Source organism: Hypanus sabinus, chromosome 4 (genome assembly GCF_030144855.1).
Source record: "Hypanus sabinus isolate sHypSab1 chromosome 4, sHypSab1.hap1, whole genome shotgun sequence".
Lineage (NCBI taxonomy): Eukaryota > Metazoa > Chordata > Chondrichthyes > Myliobatiformes > Dasyatidae > Hypanus > Hypanus sabinus.
This window is the reverse complement of record NC_082709.1, coordinates 26,029,198-26,053,658: the sequence shown is the minus strand read 5'-3', so window position 1 is coordinate 26,053,658 and position 24,461 is coordinate 26,029,198. Positions and strand designations below refer to the sequence as shown.

Below are 24,461 nucleotides of genomic sequence, written 5' to 3'. Positions count from 1 at the left end.
CTGAGTCTGGTGGCTGTCAGCGAGGGGCTACCGAGCCACATCTCTAGAGGCGTGTGGTAAAAAGGGGTTGCATTACTTTAAGAATTGATTAAGTAGTTTGAGTGTTTATGTTACAAGGTGGGCGTTGGTGGTGGACCTAAATGCAAGACACAGACACTGAAGTACTCGGAACAGGACTAGGTTTATTGAGATAGTGAGGTGAGTAAGGACGAAACAATGCTGGACATTGACACATAGGCCCTGGATGAGACTAGGACACAGGGCCAGAGCTAGGACTAAGACTAGGAAAGTGGGAACAGGACAAGGAACTAGGAACTAGGTGCCTGGGCTAGGACTCCGAGCCAGAGACTAGACAGGGTCCTGGAACCTGGGCCTAAACTCGGGCTCAGACCCTGGATCTAGTCAAGGACGAGACGTGCTGCAGGACTGGACATGGCTAGACTACAGGACTGGATGTGGAACTCCTGCACAGGACAAGGCACATGGACAGGACGAGAACACAAAGCCATGACTTGGACAGGATGAGGTTCTTGGACTAGGCTAAGACAAGACGAGGCTCTAGGACATAGCTTGCAGGATGAGAGATTCCTGGACACGACAAGGGAACTCCAGCACCGGACAAGGCTCTTGGACTAGTTTTGGCTTGGCTCTTGGACTCAACTTAGTTGGGCTCTTGGGTATGGGGCCGGGACTCCTCCTTGGCGCGCAGGGCCGGGACCCTTACTAGGACACTGGGCTGGGCCCCTTTCTAGGATGCAGGGACGGGAGGTTGTCTAGGATGCAGGGTTGAGATGACTGCCTAGGATACTTGCCGAGTTAAACTGCCAAGGATTCGAATGGGGACAATCCAGCACAGGACGAGAAATCTCCAGCACCGGGCTGGGCGAGGTACTCCTGTGCTGGGCAAGGCACACGGACGGGTAGATGCCCCTGAACTGAATGAGGACACAAAGCTCAGGCTTGGACAGGGAACACGGTACTCCGGAACAGAGCCTGGATAAAGACCCGGAACCTAGGTCTTGGTTGGAACTAGGAAGCTGGGTCTCGATTGAGAACCGGAACCTGGATCTAGGCTAGGACAAGACGTAGCTACAGGACAGGACGAGAACGCAAAGCTTTGACTAGGTCTTGGGAGATCGGAAATACAGAGCCTTGGCTTGGGCAGGGCGCGAGACTCCTGGGCAGGCAGAGGTCCAGGCGTACATTGCAGGTGGGAAGGAAAGGGAACAGTCCAGCAGGGAATTCTTGATTTGAGAGATATTTATGTGCCAGCCCAAAACGAGGATCAGGCACCTCAATTAAGGAACCCAATGGAACAAGGGAAAACAGGAAAACCCGGAATAAGGATCAATGAACTGGACCGTGAACTGGAATGTAGATTTCACAGACCGGACCATGACAGCTTAAGCCTGTATGAAAATATTTTCCGGGATAGTGACTAAGATACATGATTATGGATGCCACAAGTTTTAAGCATTGGTACGAGTCAAAGAGATTACTCGTAACTAAAGCTTGTGTTCTGAGCAGGGTGAATATCCATAGCCCAGATGAATTGCTGATAAGAGTTTTAAGTTTGGTTCCACTATCGGGAAAAGTTACAATCATGGAACGGCAGTTTGACCAAACGGCGGGCAAAGTTGTCGTTTTAGTTCAGACTAGTAATGGATCTGCCTGTTTATGATTGTGGCACCTGGAAAACTGGGGCCATGTGCTGTCCATATTTTTGGAGAAGAGAGGAGTGTAGGCGAGGGTGCCAAATTGGTGAGTTTGAGTTTCCCATAGGGAGACTTTAAAGACAAGCTGCTCTCGTTTTGAAGGAGTTGTCTGGTGTGAAAGTTCTAATGAGTCCTTCAGCGACTGATTTAAATTCTGAGCTCATTTTGGCTATTACATCACTGGCTGATAAATGCACAAGTATATCTGCGGAGAGTCAAAGTTATTGTAGGCTGGGAGTGTTCTCTGGGGTCAAGCCCACACCCATTGGGGAAGACGAATATGAGGCTTAGGCTGAACAGACATCTCAGTTACTGGATGAATGGCAGTGCTTTGATACAGTGAAAAACTGAGAATGGTAGAGAACTTAAAGAGCCTAGTGGCTGATATAGTGAGGTTCCTCAAGGCAGAAAATCCATTAGTCACATCAGCGAATTACCCACAAGTGCAGTCGATCTCAGGATGAAGATTAGACACACATTTCAGGAGAGAGGAGAGAAGCTGTCAGCCTACATTTCCAGGTTTGGGAAGCCCCTGCACTGTTTGCTCTCTCTCTCAGTGCAATTGGACAGGCAGTCTAACAGGTCTACTCATCATCTCCCTGAGCTGCACCCAAAATGAAAATCATTCCTAAGCACAAAATTAACGTATTTCACAGGGCGGGAAGAGTTTTGCTAGTTCAGTAGGTATAGCAGTTTAGAAGTTACGATAATTAACTAGTGAGTTAAACAGCACCAAAATAGGCCATTCGGCCCACTCTGTTCATGCCAACTAATGAACACCCAATGGAACCAAATCGATATTTCCTTTTGTATCCCTATCAATGGAACCCCCCCCCCCCCCACCGCCACCAACCACATATGTTAAGGGAACAGCCAATTAACCTTGCAGACAGGAGGATATCTGTGCTGTGTGAGAGGAAACCAGAGTACCAGGCACCCAGGGGTAACTTACATGGTACAGACACACAATACTTAAGGTCAGGATAGAATCCAGATCTTTGAAACATAGAGGAAGCTTTGCCATCCGTCAAAGACAGCTCGGAATCTAGATGCCCTTGATCATACAGAAATCCATTAAAATCCAGAAATAGATTTCACTCTCACTCTCAGAATACAGGATTATCACTCTAGTTCAGTAATTTTTTTGAAGGGAAAGAAATCTGGATTTCTCTATTTGATTAAATGTCGCATTGAAGAGCCTGATTAAAACTGAAGTCGATAAGGATTGGAGAAACAACTCCCTTCTAACCCGACATACTTAGAGCACAAGGGAAGGAGGCACTGCTCCATCTTTCTCTCCATTAAAACATTAGAAGTGGGGATGTGCCCAAACAAAAATGCAAATAGCAATCAGAGGTTGGCTAGCAATGTTCAGGCACACAAATGCCAGACCATGACTAAAGGAAATCTACCACCCTGACAGTCAATGGCATTGGCATAATGAAGTCACCTATCACCATCATGGGTCACCAAAACCATAAAAACTTGGGTAGCAACAGCAGGGCAGCAATTAGATGTGTTGCATTTGGAGGCATGCTCAGCAATGCAGAAGCTTTTCCACCAACTGCAAGGCACAGCTCAGTGCAACAGAACACTCTCCACTTGTCTGTGAGAATGCTTTTTCCATTAACAATCAAGAAGCTCCACTCAGACGAAATCAGCTTGCTTGATTGCTCTGCTCCCAAACTCTCTCATCCCATAACTTTAAACATTCAATCTCTCCTCCCTCAACACAGCGTGGCATCCGTGGGTTATAAAATGCACTGCAGAAACACACTGAGGTTTCTTCAATGGCATCTGACAAACTTACTACCTCTACTATTCAGAAAGACAAGAATTAGCACTACAACTTCTGAAGTATATCACCACCTTCCTGTTCAAAATGTTAAAACTTATTACCAAATGATGCTGTAAGAAGATCTTCACCTCACGGATTATGGAAGTTCAGGAAGGTGGCTGAATAACACCTTATCACAAGGAACCAGGGACGGGAAATGACTTAAAACATTGGGAGAAACTCTGACATCCAGAGAGGATGAAGGAAAGAGAAAGTTGCCATTGTTTGATTTGCCTGCAATTGAATAGGATTTGCTGTGTTTGTCTTTTTAAATTAATTATAATAATGACAGGGGAAAAGTAAATTGTTCCATGAATATTAATGGAGCAAGATGCCATTTCTCTAATCTACCCAGTTAATAATAAAAGAACCCATGTTAAATTATATTAAAACATATTTAAAAAGAAGCTGAAACTTTTAACAGGAGTATTAAATCTTAGTAATTCAAAGCAGAGCCAAAGTGGCTTTGACAGTACATAGAAAATCAGAGGAATGCAGGAATTTAAGTCATATTTGTTATGTCACCATATAAATAACATAAAGAAGTTGATGAGCATTTGAATGCTTGATTAAGTGAGAAATCAATGGCATGAATGAGATAGCACATATAATTAACATGATACTAATTTTTATTATACCCTCATACCCTGGTGAGATAAGGACCCGCTTGTCTCAGCACGCGAAGTCAGCTTCAGCTGACTTGGTGGATGAGGTCTATAGTGACATCCAGCGACCGGGAAGGTGTTCTGCCGCACTCCATGAAGAGCGAAGGGAGTGACAAGGCACAGAGACATCAACCAGCGAAGATCCTAGTTCATGACGCTTGTTCATACCGTTGGACCCGGACTTGTGAGGTCAAGAGAGTGGAACTGTCCCACTGCAATGGCTTTATCATTATAAAAACTCTCCCGGGTCTTGGGTCATCGTCGGACACGATGGACAACCTCACCAAGTTTTTTTTATGAGAGAGTGCATTGTAAAAGCAAATTTCAAGGTTAGAGTAGAAATCAACCAGAGTTAAGATGAAAGTTTTCAAATTGAGATACCAACTCTGCTTCGCTCTTCATTTTAGCCTGACCATTTTAGGGTTTCCAGTATTTAACTTTTCCTTCCAGATTGTCAGATAGTCACATCTTACAACATACTTTTTGATTTCATTGATACATCAGTAGATTAAATTGATTGCTCATCATTAGTTCAAATACACAATCTTTCAGCATCTTTTTATACATTTTGTTAACATGATTCTGACTCTACACTTCCAGATTTCTCAGGGAATTCTCTGAAACATTCAAGTTAGAATGAAAATCTAAATGCACAATACACTTGACATTTGTTTCGTAATCACACATTGTGGACTTACTGAAAGGCTGGCTTCGACAGTGTCGGGCTGACCTTACTGTGTTGCCAATCATATGCTGAAACAAAAGAAATGTTAATGTCAGCTACTAAAATATTACTGTTGCAGGAATCCTTTTACTCATTTGGAGAATGAAATACAAGAAAAAAGGCGAAGAGCCAACTAGAGGCAATGCCATTCAGATCTAATGTGGCAGTGGCTCTGGAGGTGACCAGATCAAACTGCATGACCATCAAGAGGACTTCATACTACTTGGATGAAATTCAACATTGCCTGCAACATTCAATCATATGATCACAGTCAGCATTAAAAACGTCCACACAGAACCTTCTTTGAGGAAGTCTCTTACTTTGGAGATACTAATTCATGCAGGATGTGGGCATCTCCAAGAGGGAGGGAGAGAATGATGCAAATGAACAAAAACATGGAAACATCAGGACAGAAAGCATCAGAATTACAGAATGTCAAGACAAATGGTATGAACACCACTTTGAATGAAATACATACAACCACGGCTGGCTTTTGTTGCATTGATTTGTGACAATGGACTATACCACCCACAGGAGATACTTGTGTGTTTTGATGGTAGCAAAGAGATCTTGGTGTGAAGGAATATGGAACTTTCTCAAAGCACTTTCACTTCTCCCTAATGCCCTTTGTGTCTTCCACCAGAGATACTGTCAGCTTGTGACAAGGCTGAGCTGGCAACAAGGTGCAGATGGAGTGATTGACCCTCACCAAAAAGGACATGCCCGTTTCTCATTACTACACTCAGGGAGGACGTACAGGAGACTGAAGATGCACACTCAACGCTTTAGGAACAGTTTCTTCCCCTCTGCCACCACATTTTTGAATGGTCCATGAACTCTTCACTAGTCACTTGCAGCCAACTAGAAATAGCCCCCTTTATTCCTAGTCTTGGCCTTCTGCCAGTCAGCCAATCTTCTGTTGATGCTGGTATCTTTCCTATAATGCCATGAACCTTTATCGTGTTTAGCAGCCTCATGTGCAGCTCTGAGTCCAAGGCCTTCTGAAAATCCAAGTAAACAATATCCACTGACTGTTCTCTGTCAGTCCTGCCTTGGTCTATCACGCAGCGAGGAAGCTGGTTGCTATGTGGCACACAGAACTTTTCACTTTCTCTAGAACTTTCAAGTATCTGCAAATACACAAGTCAGATGTGTGTCAGGCAATATTTTCTACTTGTGTGAATGCAGCTCCATCAAAACTTAAGCTAGGCACTATTCAGAACATGATATTCACTACCTTATATATTCACTCTTTCCTCATCCCAACTACAAGATGCAACTCACAAGTATTTCTTTGGCACAATGCCTCAAACTCATGATCACTGTCAACTTAAAGGTCAAGAGCAATGAGTGCATGGCATTGCCACCAGTGGCGAGTTCCTCCTGGGTCACACAATATTCTGAACTGGGAACGTACTGCTGTTGCAATACACAGGGTAGAGAATTCCAGGATATTCCCAATGCCAAAGGAACTATGGAGTTTTCTTCAGTGTGGACTGCAGTGATTCAAGGCATTGGCTCACTACCACCCTACTTAAGTGCAAGAAAGGCTGGTCCTGCCATCAACATATACAAGCCATTGATGAACAAATAATTTTTGTTGTTGGCACCAGAAAATACAAAATACCAAAACATAAAGTTACTTTTATAATTTTCATCTATGAAAAAAGTGGATTCTTCCCAGTCCTATCTTTCAGATATGTGGAATGCTAAGACAGGATGTGGTAATGGACTCTGAGGGACCGTTAAAGGCTGTTTGCAACGCCGCTTTTTGTTAGAGGAAGCATGTGGAAGAAAATTGAGATCTAGACCTGAATATCTAAACAGGTAGACCGATTGCAAGTTGCAATAGTGAGGAGCAGCTTTGCCAGCAATGCACCTGGTTCCCGTTGCAGCATGATGTCTATGTTCTTCATTCTTCACATTGCCTGGTTCTGTGCCTCCACTGTTCCATGGGTCCAACTCCTCTGACTGGACATTGCTTGCTGGAGTGCAGCACGGGAAGCCAAAGCACACCTTCAGCACACCAGTGACTCCTTCTATATTGTAGATGGTTATGGGTCAAATTTTTTTGCATCAGTGTCAGGTTTCATCTTTTTAGGTCCCCCATGATTTCAAGAGCCATATTTTATGAGGGTGCAGAAGAGATTTACCAAACTGGTTTCAGGGGAAGTAGGATTTGGGTTAAGATGGCAGAACAAACAAGGTTGTTCTCTAATAGAAAAAAAAGATTGCAAGGCAGCTTGATGGGGGTATTCAAAGCCATGAGGGATGCAACAACAGAAGGCAAAGGGAGAAAGAATAGTAGAGAGCACAGGTTGAAAATTACTGGCATAAACAGAACTATTCCAATGCTTTCCATTTAATGAATGCAGAATAGCCTCTCAATGGATGAACATTAGAAAAATGAAGATTACATAGAAAGCTGTATCCATTAGGAGTGAAGACGAGTTGCTTCCACTCCATTCCTAAGGGCTTATTCTAAAGTCAGGTGGCTGTTGTATACCCATTCCCACATGGTCCTTAGCTTGTACTGGAGCCTACCAGGGAGAAGGCAATTCTAGATTTAGTATTGTGCAATGAACCGGATTTGATCAGGGACCTCGAGGTAAAGGAACCATTAGGAGGTGGTGACCATAATATGATATGTTTTAACCTACAATTTGAGAAGGAGAAGGGAAAATCGGATGTGTCAGTATTACGGTTGAACAAAGGGAACTATGGAGCTATGAGGGAGGAGCTGGCCAAAGTTCAATGGAACAATACCCTAGCAGGGAAGACAGTGGAACAAAAATGGCAGTTATTTCTGGGAATAATGTAGAAGGTGCAGGATTGGTTCATTCCAAAGAGGAAGAAAGATCCTAAGGGGAGTAAGGGGCGGCCGTGGCTGACGAGGGAAGTAAAGGGCAGTATAAAAATAAAAGAGAAGAAGTATAACATAGCAAAGATGAGCAGGAAACCGGAGGACTGGGAAGTTTTTAAAGAGCAACAGAAGATAACAAAAAAGGCAATACGCCAAGAAAAAATGAGGTACGAAGGTAAACTAGCCAAGAATATAAAGGAGAATAGTAAAAGCTTCTTTAGGTATGTGAGTAACAAAACAAATAGTTAGGACCAAAATTGGGCCAATGAAGACAGAAACGGGTGAATTTATTATGGGGAACAAGGAAATGGCAGATGAGTTGAACAGGTACTTTGGATCTGTCTTCACTAGGGAAGACACAAACAATCTCCCAGATGTAATAGTGGCCAAAGGAACTAGGGTAAAGGATGAACTGAAGGAAATTTATATTAGGCAAGAAACGGTTTTGGATAGACTGTTGAGTCTGAAGGCTGATAAGTCCCTGGGACCTGATGGTCTGCATCCCAGGGAACTTAAAGAGATGGCTCTAGAAATCGTGGACGCATTGGTAATCATTTTCCAATGTTCTATAGATTCAGGAACAGTTCCTGCTGATTGGAGGGTGGCTAATGTTGTCCCACTTTTCAAGAAAGGAGGGAGAGGGAAAACAGGGAATTATAGACCAGTTAGCCTGACGTCAGTGGTGTGAAAGATGCTGGAGTCAATTATAAAAGAGGAAATTACGACACATTTGGATAGCAGTAGAAGGATCAGTCTGAGTCAGCATGGATTTATGAAGGGAAAATCATGCTCGACTAATCTACTGGAGTTTTTTGAGGATGTAACTATGAAAATGGACAAGGGAGAGCCAGTGGATGTACTGTACCTGGACTTCCAGAAAGCTTTTGATAAAGACCCACATAGGAGATCAGTGGGCAAAATTAGGGCACATGGTATTAGGGCCAGGGTACTGACATGCATTGAAAATTGGCTGGCTGACAGGAAACAAAGAGTAGTGATTAACAGGTCCCTTTCGGAATGGCAGGCTGTGAACAGCGGGGTACCGCAAGGTTCGGTGCTGGGACCGCAACTGTTTACAATATACATTAATGATTTAGATGAAGGGATTAAAAGTAACATTAGCAAATTTGCTGATGACACAAAGCTGGGTGGCAGTGTGAAATGTCAGGAGGATGTTATGAGAATGCAGGGTGACTTGGACAGGTTGGGTGAGTGGGCAAATGTATGGCAGATGCAGTTTAATGTGGATAAATTTGAGGTTATCCACTTTGGTGGCAAGAACAGGAAGGCAGATTACTCTCTAAATGGAGTCAAGTTAGGAAAAGGGGAAGTACAACGAGATCTAGGTGTTCTTGTACATCAGTCAATGAAAGCAAGCATGCAGGTACCGCAGGCAGTGAAGAAAGCTAATGGCATGCTGGCTTTTATAACAAGAGGAATTGAGTATAGGAGTAAAGAGGTCCTTCTACAGCTGTACAGGGCCCTGGTGAGATCCCACCTGGAGTATTGTGTGCAGTTTTGGACTCCAAACTTGAGGAAGGACATTTTTGCTATTGAGGGAGTGCAGCGTAGGTTCACAAGGTTAATTCCCAGAATGGCGGGACTGTCATATGTTGAAAAATTGGAGCAACTGGGTTTGTATACACTGGAATTTAGAAGGATGAGAGGGGATCTGATTGATACATATAAGATTATTAAGGGATTGGACACACTGGAGGCAGGAAGCATGTTCCCGCTGATGGGTGAGTCCAGAACTAGAGGCCACAGTTTAAGAATAAGGGGTAGGCCATTTAGAACAGAGATATGGAAAAACTTTTTCACCCGGAGAGTGATGGATATGTGGAATGCTCTGCCCCAGAAGGCAGTGGAGGCCAAGTCTCTGGATGCATTCAAGAGAGAGTTAGATAGAGCTCTTATAGATAGCGGGGTCAAGGGATATGGGGAGAGGGCAGGAACGGGGTACTGATTGTGTATGATCAGCCATGATCACATTGAATGGCGGTGCTAGCTAGAAGGACCGAATGGCCTACTTCTGCACCTACTGTCTATTGTCCTGACAGAATGGGTTCTTGATCCAGTATCAAGGCGGTCAAGAAGAATGGACTTCAAGCATTGTTGCCTGGATTTACACACACTTTTTCCCTCAGTCATTCCCCTTTATCCCCCCACCCCCGTAGTCTCCATTTCCCTCATTTAGTTCCCCTCCTCCTCTAACACCCTCTTTTGTCAGTACCCTTCCCCATTCACTCACCTGCTCAGTCCTTCCACTCATTCCGTCTCCACTGTGCCTCCCTCCCTCTGCATTTCCACCATCTCCACTCCTTGCCACTCTCTCTTTCTTTCTCTCTCTCAGGAAGAGGGAGCTCACCATCCACAAGACCACTCCCTGCTTGACACACATTTATTTATTTGTTCAGCTTCAGTGTGGAATAGGCCCTTCCAGCCTCTCGAGCCACAGTGCCCAGCGATCCCGATTTAATCCTAGCCTAATCACAGGACAATTTATAATGCCCAATTGACCTATTGACCGTTATGTCTGTCTCTGGACTGTGGGAGGAAGCCGGAGACCCCAGGGGAAACCCACGGCTCATGGGGAGAATGTATAAAGCAGGAATTGAACCCAGGCCACTGGGATTGTGAAGCAATGTGCTAACCACTACACTACCGTGCTGCCCCGCTCCCTCCCTTCCCATCAACTGCGGCATCCAATGAGTCAGCCCGCTGAAGTTTCCTCATAATTGTACGAAACCTCTGCTAAAAAAATCATTAGGAGTGGGACAAAGTTCAAATGAGAAAACATCAATAACTCATCAAAGCAGAATCACTCTGTTTTATCTCCAAAATAAACTTTCTGAAGCTTACCATTTTTTCAAAATTGACAAGGTCGCCACTTAATGTTTCATTGCCTTCGTGGGTAAATGTCATGTCTGTTAATAAAAAGGTAATCAACACACAGTTTCTTCCAACTGCAAACACTTCAAGCTGACATTACATTCTTCACACATTTCTGAACTGATTAATTTAATTAGACAACATAACTTAACCAGTTTAAGCTACGTATTATAAATATTGCTTGCTGCTATTTAACTGTTTTGGGTAAAGTTATTAAAGCAATTAACATAAGCTGTAGTTCCAGCTTTAAAAAATGACACTTGTAATATGCAAGAGAAGAAGAACGATTGAAATACCTTTTATAAGTAAAGGCATAAAGGGAATGATTGGTGGCTCCAGTTTAGCTACCGTAAGTCTGTAAGCCCGATGGTTCCTGGAAGGATCCTGCACAGAATTATTTAATATTTAACAATTACTCAGTAATTAATTCACTTGGAAGTGCTAAGCAGGATTTTGCTAAATGAACTATAACTGAATATAAGTATTAGAAGATTGTTGTAGATAAAGATATTTGGAAATAATAAGTCTCAGGTTAAACAAATCTCGAAAAAAGAATAATTGTTTCTATATTATCATGTATTGCATTGCACTGCTGTCATAAAGATTACAAATTTCATGACCTATGTCAGTGATATTAAACCTGATTCTGACCCTGCATACTTGTGGTACTTGCTAACATTTAGCTTTTACTCCACTACTGGTTATTGGTCACTAGCTTAGGCAACACCCTCTCTAATATCACCCAATTCTTTTCCTCTTCAGCTACCTCCCCCAGCACCCTCCTCTGTCTGGCAGAACTGGTCCTCACTCTCAACAATTTCTCTCTTGGCCCCTCACATGGGCCCCAGCTCTGCCTGCCTTTTCTTTTGTCTACGTGGAGTAGTCCATAGTTAAAACCTTCACTGGTAACGCTCCCCAGTTCTTCCTGCACCGCATTGATGACTGCATTGATGCTGCTCCGTGCACCCATGCTGAGCTTGTCAACTTCATCAACCTTACCTCCAATTTCCAAACTCTTAAATTTCTCCTCTTTCTCGCTCTTCATCTCTGGAGACAAACTGTTTACTGATACATTATATAAACCTACTGACACTCACAACTATCTTAATTACACCTCTTCCCACCTGTTACTTGAAAAAAAGATGCCATTCCCTTTTCTCACTTCCTTCGTTTCTGTCAAATCTGTTCTCAGGATAAGGCTTTCCTGTCTCAAAATTCTGAGAGCCCATTTTCTTCAAAGAACAGTGAGTGTTTTCACTTCCCCTAGCATTGATGCTGCCCTTATCTGCATCTCCTCCATTTCCCAGACATCCAGCCTCACCACATCTTCCCGCCACAGTAACAGCGTCTCTGCATCCAACACATCATTCTCCACAACGTCCACCATCTTCAATGGGATCCTACCACTAAACACACCTTTACATTATCTCAATGACCGCTTTCTGTATGGATGGTTTCCATGATTCCCCTTGTCCATTTGCCCGTTCCTTCTGAAGCCCTCCTCTACTATCATGATGAGACCTCTCTCAAGTTGGAGGAGGAACAACTCATATTCCATCTGGATAGCCTCCAACCTGATGGCACGAACATCAATTTCTTCAACTTCTGATAATTTCTCCTCCCTCACCCTTTTCCATTCCCATTCTGTCTCCCCTTTTACCCCTCCCCTTTTCCTCAACTGCCTTTCACTCCCTCTGGCCCTTCCTCCTTCTCTTTCTCCCATGGTACACTGTCCTCTCCAATTAGATTCTTCCTTCAGCCCTTTCTCTTTTCCACCTATCACTTCCCAGCTTCTCACTTCATCCCCCCCCCTCCACCTATCTATCTCCCCTCACCTGGCTTCACCCATCTTCCTCTAAACTTGTACTCCTTCTCTTCCCCCCACCTTCTTTCCCCCTTCCTTCCAGTCCTGATGAAGGGTCTCAGCCCAAGATGTCAACTTGTTATTCCTCTCCACAGATGCTGCCCGACCTGAATTCCTTCAGCATTTTGAGGACATCTCAAGGGGGTGAAACAGGTATTCCAGATACATGAAATAATGAAAATAAAACTGAGATATTTTTATTGTGTGGTTTAAATTTCTATTATTAATATTAAAAATCTTTAGAAAAGAGAAACAAAACCAAAAAAAAACCAGACTATTTTGGAACTATACTGTTACACATGTTAATACCTGATAAAATAATGAGTCAAAAAATTTATGACAATATAATACCTGCTGATGTAATCATTGATGTAAGCAATTCAGCTCTGAAATAATCAGAAATGAATACTCAACTATTGGTAGCTCAACTATTTATCTGAAAATCTACAACCCATAGCAACCTGGACAATTATCATGGATAACAACAAAATCCAAAAGTAATGATGATTAATTTTTTTGACAATTCAGTGCATTCTGGCTAATTGGGGCAGCCGCTTATTTTGGACAACTCTTAAAAAACAAAAAAACTGATTGAGAAAATAGCCGGATTCCCTTCGTTAAGGGTGTGCTGCTTAATTGAGAAAGGAGATTGTTGCTGAACAGTTTCTAACTAGCATTAGTCACATGCATGACTGTTAGCGAGTACAACATGCTTAGAGCAAACAGTTTTTAAGTACCAATGGTTGCAAGCGTTTGTGTTCAAAAAGCAGCGATTTTTGTCACAGATAATTGGCGAGAAATAAGCAGCATGGGGATTAAGAGCTACCTTGTCAACTGCAGTTTCAAGCCTGGTGATCCCAGAAACAGATGAAAATGAAACAATTTAATTACTTCAACAAGTTAAGCACTATGAAAAATTTGAAGGCATCGACAATCTTCTGAAATGCTACAAGAAGAATGAAAATTTGGAGGATGCAATTGTCAGCAACATAGTATGAAGCAATCCATAATCTGTACTAGTTGTCTGTGTTGATTTTGTTTTTGCGTTTACAGTCAAAAGAATGCAGCAGCACACACTGAATGAATTGCTCCATCTATAAATATTAGGAATTAATACACAGCTTTATAGTGGTATTGGTAATGTTCTAATTTGTTCTGTATTTCATTTAAATATATAACTTATTACTTAGTTTGTCTTTTTTTTATACCTTTTTAGCTCTTTCCATGAAACTTTGACTAATTGTGGCAGCTGCTTAATTGGTACAAAATGTATTGGTTCCTATATGTCCCAATTAATCAGAATTCACTGTACTTTTAAAAAACTGTATACACACCATCAAGTTTTCAAATTCCGCATAGATTTTCTTGAATTTACTTGGAAGTTTCTGTAAAGATGGAATACATTTTAAAATCCAACATTAAAAATCAATCTATATATATATATACATCACAGTCAACCGAACCTGATCAAATCTACATGGTGGATTTGTCCCAGTTTCTGAGATGCATTATGGCCTGTAGTAATGGATATGGTATTATTTAGTATAAATGAAATATATTCTTATTTTGCCAGTTTATACAGATTCCCAAGCCCCACCCCCAACACACTATCCTTTGATAATAGTAAACCTTCTATGTCATAGCAATGTCATGACTACAAGATTTTCATCCTCATTATCATTCCCAAATTTAATTACTATAACTTCTGTGACTATGTCTTCAGCTGCAAGGCTCCTGAGCTCTGAAATTCTCAGGAATGGAGACAGACTAGCCCTGATCAACATTAATAGGAATGGCGTTGAGGGGGTGAGCAGTTTCAAGTTCCTCAGTATACACGTTACCAAAAGATCTCACTTGGACTGTACACATTGACTACATGGCAAAGAAAGCACAACAGCATCTCTTCCACCTCATCTGACTGAAGATGTTCGGCATGAACCCCGAAATCCTCAAGACCTTCTACAGGGGAACCACTGAGAGCATCCTGACTGGCGGTATCACTGCCTGTAAAAGAACTGCACCGACTTTGATCGCTGGGCACTGCAGAGTGTGGTACAAACAGCCCAGTGCATCTGTGGATGTGAACTTCCCTCCGTTGAGGACATTTGCAGCCTGGAAGGTCATCGGGGACACCAGAGACCCCAAACGATAAACTGTTCCAGCTGCTTCCGTCTGGCAAACGATACCGCAGCATAAAGCCAGGACCAACAGGCTATGGGACAGCTTTTTTACTATAAGCCTAGACTTATCAATTCACATGTCTGTACATTGCAACGGAGTCATAACGCAAACAGTTTTACTCCCTCACATTGTGGGACGAATGTAAGATATAAATAAAATCAAGTCAATTCATATCTAAAAATCACACTGTCTCTCTAAACCTTTCTCTGCAACTCACTTCCACTGTTAGATACTTCTCGCAAGTTCAGCATCAGAAGGTCACTGCAGTAGGTGAGCAACTTTGCTTTAAACTATACAAAATCCAAATCTACATAATGAAAAGGACTATCATTGTAATGAGCTAATTAAATACCCTGTGCACGCTCAAAATCTAAGATTTAAGTCATTTACAGAATAAACGATGGTGCAATGCCTTTAAGCTACAAAGAACAGGCCTATTATACATAACAGGTGGACAATTTCAACAGACAGTATGCATAACTTTTATTAGGAATATTTAACTCCTATTCTCTATTGTATTAATGCAACAAGAAGCATGGCACTTGATTAAATCTGTTGATAATAAATGGGGAGTGCCTCAGTTTTATCGTATCACCTATAAATCTGCTGTGGTTGCAGCATGAATAACAATATTGAAAAATATGATCCTTAAAATCAAGCCAATAGATAATGTCATTAGCTTCCATCTAACAGGAATTAAACTCAATTGATTGCTGAGTCTTTCAAACTTTACAGCAAAGAAAGTGAACACTGTGCCTAGTAGATGTCAACTGAAAATAATTGTGAACTGGCAGTTGTCATATGAGCTTCAAGAAATTACAAAACATGAACATGGGTGGCTATTGGGTTAAATATTCAGGGAGTGATAGACTCCACAATGAGTTCTCAGATTGTGAAAGGAAAGAGGAGAGATGGAGATTAGGATTTGGCCTGTTGAGCTGTCAATCACCCTCCACTGTAAATTGCTTGTCTGTCATTGAGTAGGTAATTAACACTTCAAATTACCATGCCAATCAGACAAGATTCCTGCTTGCAGATTTAAGGTGTTCTTAGTTGTACTGATTAATGTTATTCTTAAACTCCTGTTATCCTTGATTGGTTGTAGCAAAGGGGAGCCAGTTCTCATCCACTTTCCCTGAGGTATGTCCAGGGCGGTCCACTATTCCTGCATCAATGTTCCGGGAAATCCCTCTCCACACAATCAAAGTAATGATTCAGGTAAAATCAGAAGAGAAAGTTAAACAAGAAATATAAAATATTTCCTGACAGTAGTGAAGATAGTAAAACTGGAATCATTTAAGAAATAATTAAACGCCAGAAGTTACAGGCAATCTTGGTCATTTTGTGTAAACCAAAATGTGTCTAAAAGCTTAATTCAGTCAGTTCATCATTGCATCACGTAAACGTTATAATAATATCAATTGATGTATCTTATGCACTGTTTTTGTGTACTTTATGTAGTCCTGTGTAGGTCTGTAGTCTAGTGTAGCTTTCTCTGTGTTGTTTTTTTTTACGTAGTTCAGTCTAGTTTTTGTACTGTGTCATGTAACACCACGGTCCTGAAAAACGTTAGCTCATTTTTACTATGTACTGTACCAGCAGTTATGGTTGAAATGACAATAAAAGTGACTTGACTTGACTTGATTTTCTGACTTTCCCTTCTCAGAATCCAGAATGTGAATGATTTCACATTCCTTTTCAAAACTCGATACTGCATATTGAATGAAGTTTGAATTGGAATGGTGCCATTCAAATACTAATTGGAACTAAATTCGTTTAATTATTCTTACATGTACTGAGGTACAGTGAGACACTTCATACAAATCAATTCATGCATTCTGTTCGGATGTACAACAATTTAATATGGCAACTGCTTTGCATGTGGCCACAAGAGGTTGAACAGAGCTGTGTACACAGATGAACATATCCCAGGAACTGAACTTTCCTCTATGGACTCTATGCTTCTTGCTGCCTCAGTAAAGCAGCCAGCATCATCATAGAGCTATCTTTCTTCTCCCCTCTCCCATTGGACAGAAGATACAAAAGCCTGAAAGCACATACCAGCAGGGTCATGGGCAACGTCAATTCCACTGTTATCAGATTCCTGATGGACGGACCTCTTGCCTCACATTCTACCTCACTATGACCCAGCACTTTATCATTTACCTGCACTCTGTTCTTTCAGTAGTTTTACACTTTATTCTGCACTGTTACTGTTTTGTCTTGTTCCAGTTCAATGCGCTGTGAAATGAGTTGATCTGAACAAACAGTATACGACACAAGCTTTTCTCTGTATTGTGGTACAGGCGATAGTAATAAAGCAAAACTACTACCAATGACAGCAGAACAAACAACAGAGTACAGTGCCGGTAGACTTTCAGATGATTGGCCCCTAATGAGATTGATTGTGAGGTCAAGAGTTCATTTTACTCTACTAGGGAGCAATTCAATTGTCTTATAACAAAGGCTGTAAGGCTTTATAAGGCCTGGTCAGACCACACGGAGCAGTTTTGGGGCCTTTATCTAAAAAAGGTTGTGCTGGCATTGCATGAGAATAATCCCAGGAATGACAGAGTTAATGTATGAGGAGTATTTGATGGCTCTGGGCCTGTACTCACTGGAATTTAGAAGAATGAGGAAGGGGTTTCTCTTCGAAATCTATTGAATATTGAGAGGCCGAGATAGAGTGAATGTGGAGAGGATGTTTCCAATAATGGGAGAAGTCTAGGATCAGAGGGCACAGCCCTGATATACAAGGATGTCCCTTTAGAACAGAGATGAAGAGAAACTTCTTCAGCCAGAGAATAGTGAATCTGTGGAATTCATTGTCACAGGTGGTTGCATATGTCAAGTCATATGTTGTATTTAAATGAGAGGTTAATAGGTTCTTGATTAGTCAGGGTGTCAAAGGTTACAGGGAGAAGACAGAAGGATGGGGTTGAGAAGGATAATGAATCGGCTGTGATAGAATGGCAGAGCAAACTCTATGAATGGCCTAATTCTGCTCCTATGTATTATGCTGATATTGGTTCTTCAAAGTTTATGGTATATTTTATTATGTTAAAGATAAAGCAATCAGTTGTTTAGTAAACATGTACACACCACACAGCAAGGTACATAACATAATGCTTTGGATGGCAGACTTGGAGAAATGCAGCAGGGGAAGAGGCCATTTGGCCTATTATGCCCATACTGGTTCTTTGAAAGAGGAATCCAATTAACTCCAGCACCTGCTCACATTCCACTGGCTTACATGCTTCCTATAAACATACAAAAGGGCTCTTTGTGAAAATAAGTTGATGCTGCTTCCACCATCCATTCACCATTAAATTCCACAATGCATCACGGCTTAAAATATCCACATTTTCTTCAGCCAATTTTCTTAAAGCAGAAATATATAAAATCACACTAATATTTCAGCTTAATTTCCTTACTTATTATACATTAAGTTACAGGCATGATCTGAGCAGGAAAACAGTCAATAAAAACAACCTACCTCCCAGGTCTGTGTGAGGCGGCTAACGGCTACATTACCCAATCCCATTATTAGAGCAAAAAATGAGTTCATATTTCTATATTCTTTGCAGCTGAGAAAGGATAAGAATGATGCATTGGGGTTAATACAATACACAACAATATTTGCTACTGATTTGCACACAACTCACAATAACATCAAACAGTTCAAGTACAGATCTGATACTGTGTGCCATGATACTGCTGCAAGTAAGTTTTGCGTCCAGATGATAATAAACTTGACTTTGATTTTACTACTATATTCCACAATTACTAGCATGCTTTTTACATTCAAAACCCAATATATTGCTTCAACACGCATCAGCACTGGTTAAAGGTATTTGGCCTGACTTTATTTTTTACTTACGTAATTTCCTTTAAATGGTCTGATGATCGATTTAAAATATTAAAAGAAAAAATTTAAAAATTAAGTAATGCTTTTTGGCACACAACTCAAGAGTTTTCCATTTTTCACCCCATCAGCCTGGGTGGAGACTGCTTCAACATTAATTTGTCTTTTCTAGACAAAAGAGGTGACAGATTGTTTGCGTAGAGCAAACAGTACAAACTTATAGAAATGATGGTTCATTTAGGTTCTTATGGACAGTTTGGAATGCATCAGTACTCTTCCCCATCAGCACTGATATCTTATACAGAGAAGTGGTGTGTGGAAGCACAGAATAAAGGCTGAACCATTGTTATGGGTCAAAACCTTGTCATGGAGAGAGGGATGTTTCCCAATTCAATTTCTTTATTTAAACTGGGAAATAACTTTAAATAATGAAAACGAGAGCAGTAGATTACACTGGACAACAAAAATTTTGCTTCCTGAATACTTTTGGGTGTATCTTAATGAATTTTCGGCTGCTGATCATGAAAGTTATCATGAAATTTCCCTATCACACACTACTTTTTTTGACATCACCTATATTTGTTACTTCAATTCATAATTCAAGTCAGAATAACTGATGCCAACATTAAGGAATGCACTTTTGCTAGTTCACAAATCTATCAGATCATTAATGACTGGCAGCTTGAAGAACTTCTAGTGGGACCGGAGAAAATTACATGGAAGGCATTCAAGGATGTTTTTGAAAATTTCCTCGGCAACTAAAGAGCACCAAATTACTTGCAGCTGGTTGACAACATGCTTCAAGCATACAAAAACATGAAGTGCCACATGCCATTAAAAATTCCATTTCTGCATTCCTATTTAGACTTCTTCCTTGCAAATCTTGGTGCTGTCAGTGATGAGTACGGTGAAAGGTTTCACCAGGACATAGTGGTCATGGAGAAATGGTATCAGGACACCTCAAATCCATCAATACTAGCTGAATATTGTTGGACACTTTAGTGAGAAGCTTCAGACACAGTACAAAAGAAAATCATCAACTAAATATTTTAGCTTAGTTGAGCTATTGCAAAACATCAGATCAATTATGTAAAATATGCATTATATTTAATAGAAGTTAACTTCTTGTTTCTCCAAATTCCTATGTAGTCTGAAATTCTGTTTGTGTTCAGCTTCAAATAAATTGTAAACCAAACAATTATAAACCAAAACAATTCCTGAGGTAGCAACACTTTCAAAAAATTTTGTTGTCCAGTGTCATTAAATGAAGTTACTATTATGTACCAGACTTACTGGGCTGCAATCTTGATAAACTTCTTCAACAGCTGAACCCGTTTGCTGAGCTGAGAACATAGGCAGATCTCTGTTGCAACCCAGAATTGAATCTCATTGAACCGTCGCAGAAACAAATCTAGATTGGCTGTTGTTTTCTTGAAATTATGCCTTCCAAATATGTGATAAATTAATTCCAGCTAGGGGAGAAAGATAATTAGTAGTTAGGCAAGTGCACTTTATACTTTTAATCCGACGCCTACTTGCTGTATCAATGTGAAATGCAGAAACCGATCACTGTGTTATTAACTACGCATGGCAAATGAGTAACGTGTTCCATTAATTTTAAAATGTTGACACCCAAATCCTTCTGAAGACCAACAGCTCATTGAAACTGAATAAGCTCACAGCCTCCCCAAATTTACTCCATTTGCTACCTTCTTTCTTACCCATCCAACAGTGGTTGTGACAGGACAATTACAAGGACAGGTGTGTAAGAAGGGCCCACAGGATCATTGGGGACCCGAGCCATCCCAACCACAATCTATTCCAGCTGCAACCATCCAGGAAGCGGTACCACAGCATAAAATCCAGGACCAACAGGCTCTGGGACAGCTTCTTCCAGCAGGCCATCAGACTGATGAATTCACGCTGATTTGAGTGTCCTCTATACTACTTCGACTGTTCTATTTACGATAAATTACTATGATTGCACATTGCACATAGATGGAGAAATAACATAAAGATTTTTACTCCTTATGTATGTGAAGGATGTAAGAAATAAAGTCAATTCAATTCATGTTGCACCCTTAGCTGATATTCCCACCAGCTTTTATCAAGACACATTGAACTTGACCCACCAAGACATACTGTAATATAGCTTGGGAGTAGTTCAGGCACAAGCAGGAATCCTTTTGCCAACCCATGAATAACAGATTGTTAAACTTAAATTTATTCCTTTTGTTGTCTTTGTCCTTTAAACCAATCCTCTATTCATGCTTACTTATTATCCCAAGCCACTGAGCACTTAACTTTTCTAGTAGGCTCTAACCATAACAAGTGCCTTTTGAAAATCTTAAGATACTGTCATCAGAGGTTTCTATTGGATGTTATCTGAACACTTCCAGTATCTTCTATTTATGTTGCTTTTTTGCAAATTACTTCCTTTTCACATACTGACAGAACTTGCATGGTAGTGTAGTGGTTAGCACAACGCTTTAAGTACCAGTAGTGCTGCCTGTAAGGAGTTTGTACGAACACCCATGACCGCATAGGTTTCCTCTGAGTTCCCCGGTTTCCTACCGCAGTCCAAAGATAGGTTCATGGGCCATTGTAAGTTGTCCCGTGATTAGGCTCAGATTAAATCATGGGAGTGCAGGCCGGTGCAGCTCACGGGGCACTGTATCTCGACAAATGAACAGACACACTGCATTTGCTAGTTCACTCCTATTCTGTTTCCAACCAGCAATTTTTGAATAGAAAATGGTAAAATTTTGGAAGTACTACAAAACCAAAAACCATACTCTTATTTATCACAGTAATGATATTACTAGTTAAAAGGAAGCACATATCAGGCTGGATAAAGCAGTGTGTGGGAGGCATGTGTAAGCAGCTGCTAATTTTAGGTTATTTATGTGACACAAGTTTGATCACACATTCAGGCACAAGAATACTTCTTTCATTATCTATGAGACTATGATCTGTCACCACAATGACATCTTAAATAATCTATCAGTCTACCTGCATAATAGATTTCAGAGAAACACTGAGTCTACAATCCACCAGCTTGGCAAGGATGACTACAGACCAAATTAAATACTAAACATTATTTGCAATTTTTACAAAATAATTAAAGCAACTTTTCAATGATTATTCAGCAATTATATTTAATCAGCTGCCCATGTATTTTGGATAAATCTGAATCTGAATTTCATCTTAAGAGAAACCAAGTCAGTCCACTTAATTGGTAAGTCTAAGGCAACTTCAAATGTCCGCAATGTGAAATATCCTTTTGATGCTGGGGCACGAATGCAAGGGTACATGGTACATATTTGATGCAGTTTGTTCCTGAAATGGATGAAATCGATCCAGTTTTTCTGGAATAGAGCTCTTGTGGACTGGCCCACGAAAGGAAATTGATGGCTCCTTGCCCAGGCTTGGGCCTTCTCACTCAAATCATCATTTATTTTCAGCAGTACATATGAAGAGGCTTCATGGAGATATGAAGGACTTTACAAATCCATTAAGTGCAAGAGAGTTATACCAGGTTAGCAACTTATCCTAATTATTTTTTTACATTTGAGGAGGGAATATAAATGATTTAAAATTCACTGAAAATAGTCTCTTTCTGCTGCTGCTTCTCTTGTGTTTAATGAGTGTATTCAGTAGTTCATAATCTAAACTACAAGCTGATTGACAGCAGAATCCAGCACACCATGCACAAGACCAGAACTGGCAAAGATTATTAATAGAGTTTTTGTTTCACATTTAAACATGGTGCAAAAATATGTTTTAAACATAAAATTAAAGGGGGTTATAATATGAAAATTATGAACATTATCAACATTGAGGAATCTTTTTCACTGAATTGCAATTCCTGTCTGACAACATATGCACTTCCATGAGACATACTTCATTTTAATATGAATGAACCTCTAAAAATAGAAATTAAGGCATTCACTGCTCCTGGCAATGTACCAAGGATCTGTGCTTTAAACATAAATTCATTTTGATGTGAAACACTGTTCCTTTGCACTGTATGACAACATTTTAATCTTTCTTTTAAGAAGGTCATCGATTTTGTGGTACCACCATCTTTCCTAGGCCAATGTCAGTTTAATGACATTTAAGTGGAGTGGATGAAATTTCAGGCTGCAAGTTCGGGAAGTGCAGAGATATTATCTTGCATCTAGGCTCCCATAACTATAAGGTTAGTAACGATAAAGGTTAAGCAGTGGTGAAATAAAAACGGCAGGAATAAAATGACCGAGTCCATGCTGCAGAAACACTTAAATGTGACCATTCATGTAAAAGTGTAAACTCAATAATTTCCTTGAGCTAACTTGCTTGCAAGTTGCAGTGTGTCTTGAGAACCTCTTTACAGCCACAAAAAACTGGAAACAAAACTAAAGGCTGAAATCAGAATCAGGTTTATGATCACTGACATAAATAAGACTACACGAGTGAATCTGCAGATGCTGGAAATAAATGCTGGCAGAACTCAGCAGGCCAGACAGCACCTATGGGAGGAGGTAGTGACGACATTTTGGGCCGAAACTCTTCATCAGGAGTGAAGTAACATGGGATGGTCGAGGGGGGGGATAAGAAGTGGGGGGAGGGATGAAGTAGAGAGCTGGGAAGTGATAGGCTGGAGGGGAATGGGTTAGGGGGAAGGTGGAGAATTATGGGAAATAAAAGAGAAAGAAAGGTGGGGCTGGGGGGAGATTATAACATGGGACCTTATCTCCCGCCTAGGTAGCCTCCTTCCTGCCGGCATGAACATTCAACTCACAGACCTCCATTGATACCCCTGCCACACCCCTTACCCCATCCCTATCTATAATTTTAGTCTGGTTCTCTTTCTCTTTTTTTCCCCCCTTACTATAATCTCCCAATGGGGGATTAGGTCCTGTTGGTGAAACTGCATAATTAGCATTTGGAGTCACAAGATTTAATGCTTTGACATGAGCAAAAAAGTGACAACAATGGGAGAGTTTGTAAAACCCCCTAAAGGCTGGATATAAATCCCATTGTAGAGGCCTGAGCACACAATAATCTCCATTGGTGCATTACTGATTGCAGAGATATTGTTATCAGTTGAAGCACTGTTTGTGCTCTTAGGTGAAGATAACAGGGTTCAATGGCACTATTTCAAAGAAAATGGACCCTTTATCTCCACCTTAGTGTTCTTCTGGTGCCCTGACTATAATAAATTACTCAATGCACTCTTATCGGCCACTTACTTCCACCTTGCTGAGCACAGAATGGCAGTTGCTTCAATGTTATAACAACAATAAAGCTTCTAAAGTAATCAATTGGCTGTAAAGGTTCGAGAAGTATTTGGGTGTGAAAGGTGATATACCAGTTTATGCTCTCTTTCTAAAAGCAAAAACATAATTTTTTATCTGATTTGGCTTAGGTACAGTAAGTGTCCTCTTCACACTCTCACCCTGGAGCCCATGTAGAGGGTATGTTAGTGATTTACTATAGAACATAAAACAAGATGTCTCCACTCAGCACGATACCAAATTAAGCTAATCGTATCTACATGCACATTGTCTATGCCTTTCCAACCCCTGCCTGTTTATGTGCCTTTTAGTAGCAGCACTAAAGTCAAGTAACAGGTTCTCCTAAGGATGGCTGCAGGGGCTGATCTGGGATCCACATGTTCTGGTGCTGTGTGGACACGAGCAAATGGTGTCTGCGGTTTCTTGGTGTTCAGTCTCTCAGTCTGCAGCTGTCTCTTGTCTTATGTAGCACAGGTTTCCCCCAGGTGCAATGTCTTCCCACTGCTTAGATGTATTTTATTAAGTACTTCTTAAACATTGCAATCAGATCAGCTCCATCACTGCACATTCCAGTCA

General features: G+C 40.9%; 1 protein-coding gene across 1 annotated transcript in view; it reads right to left on the bottom strand.

Annotated features, from left to right (window-relative positions):
* The window catches only part of rapgef4a (Rap guanine nucleotide exchange factor 4a), a 261,535-nt gene that overhangs the window by 5,051 nt on the left and 232,023 nt on the right, over positions 1-24,461 (bottom strand). Inside the window, exons 25-30 of the mRNA XM_059966659.1 lie at positions 19,900-20,078; positions 18,238-18,328; positions 13,895-13,945; positions 10,993-11,080; positions 10,667-10,731; positions 4,916-4,970 (exon numbers count right to left, since the gene is read on the bottom strand). Of these exons, the coding sequence (XP_059822642.1) occupies positions 4,916-4,970; positions 10,667-10,731; positions 10,993-11,080; positions 13,895-13,945; positions 18,238-18,328; positions 19,900-20,078 (529 nt within the window). The remainder of the gene's footprint in view (positions 1-4,915; positions 4,971-10,666; positions 10,732-10,992; positions 11,081-13,894; positions 13,946-18,237; positions 18,329-19,899; positions 20,079-24,461) is intronic.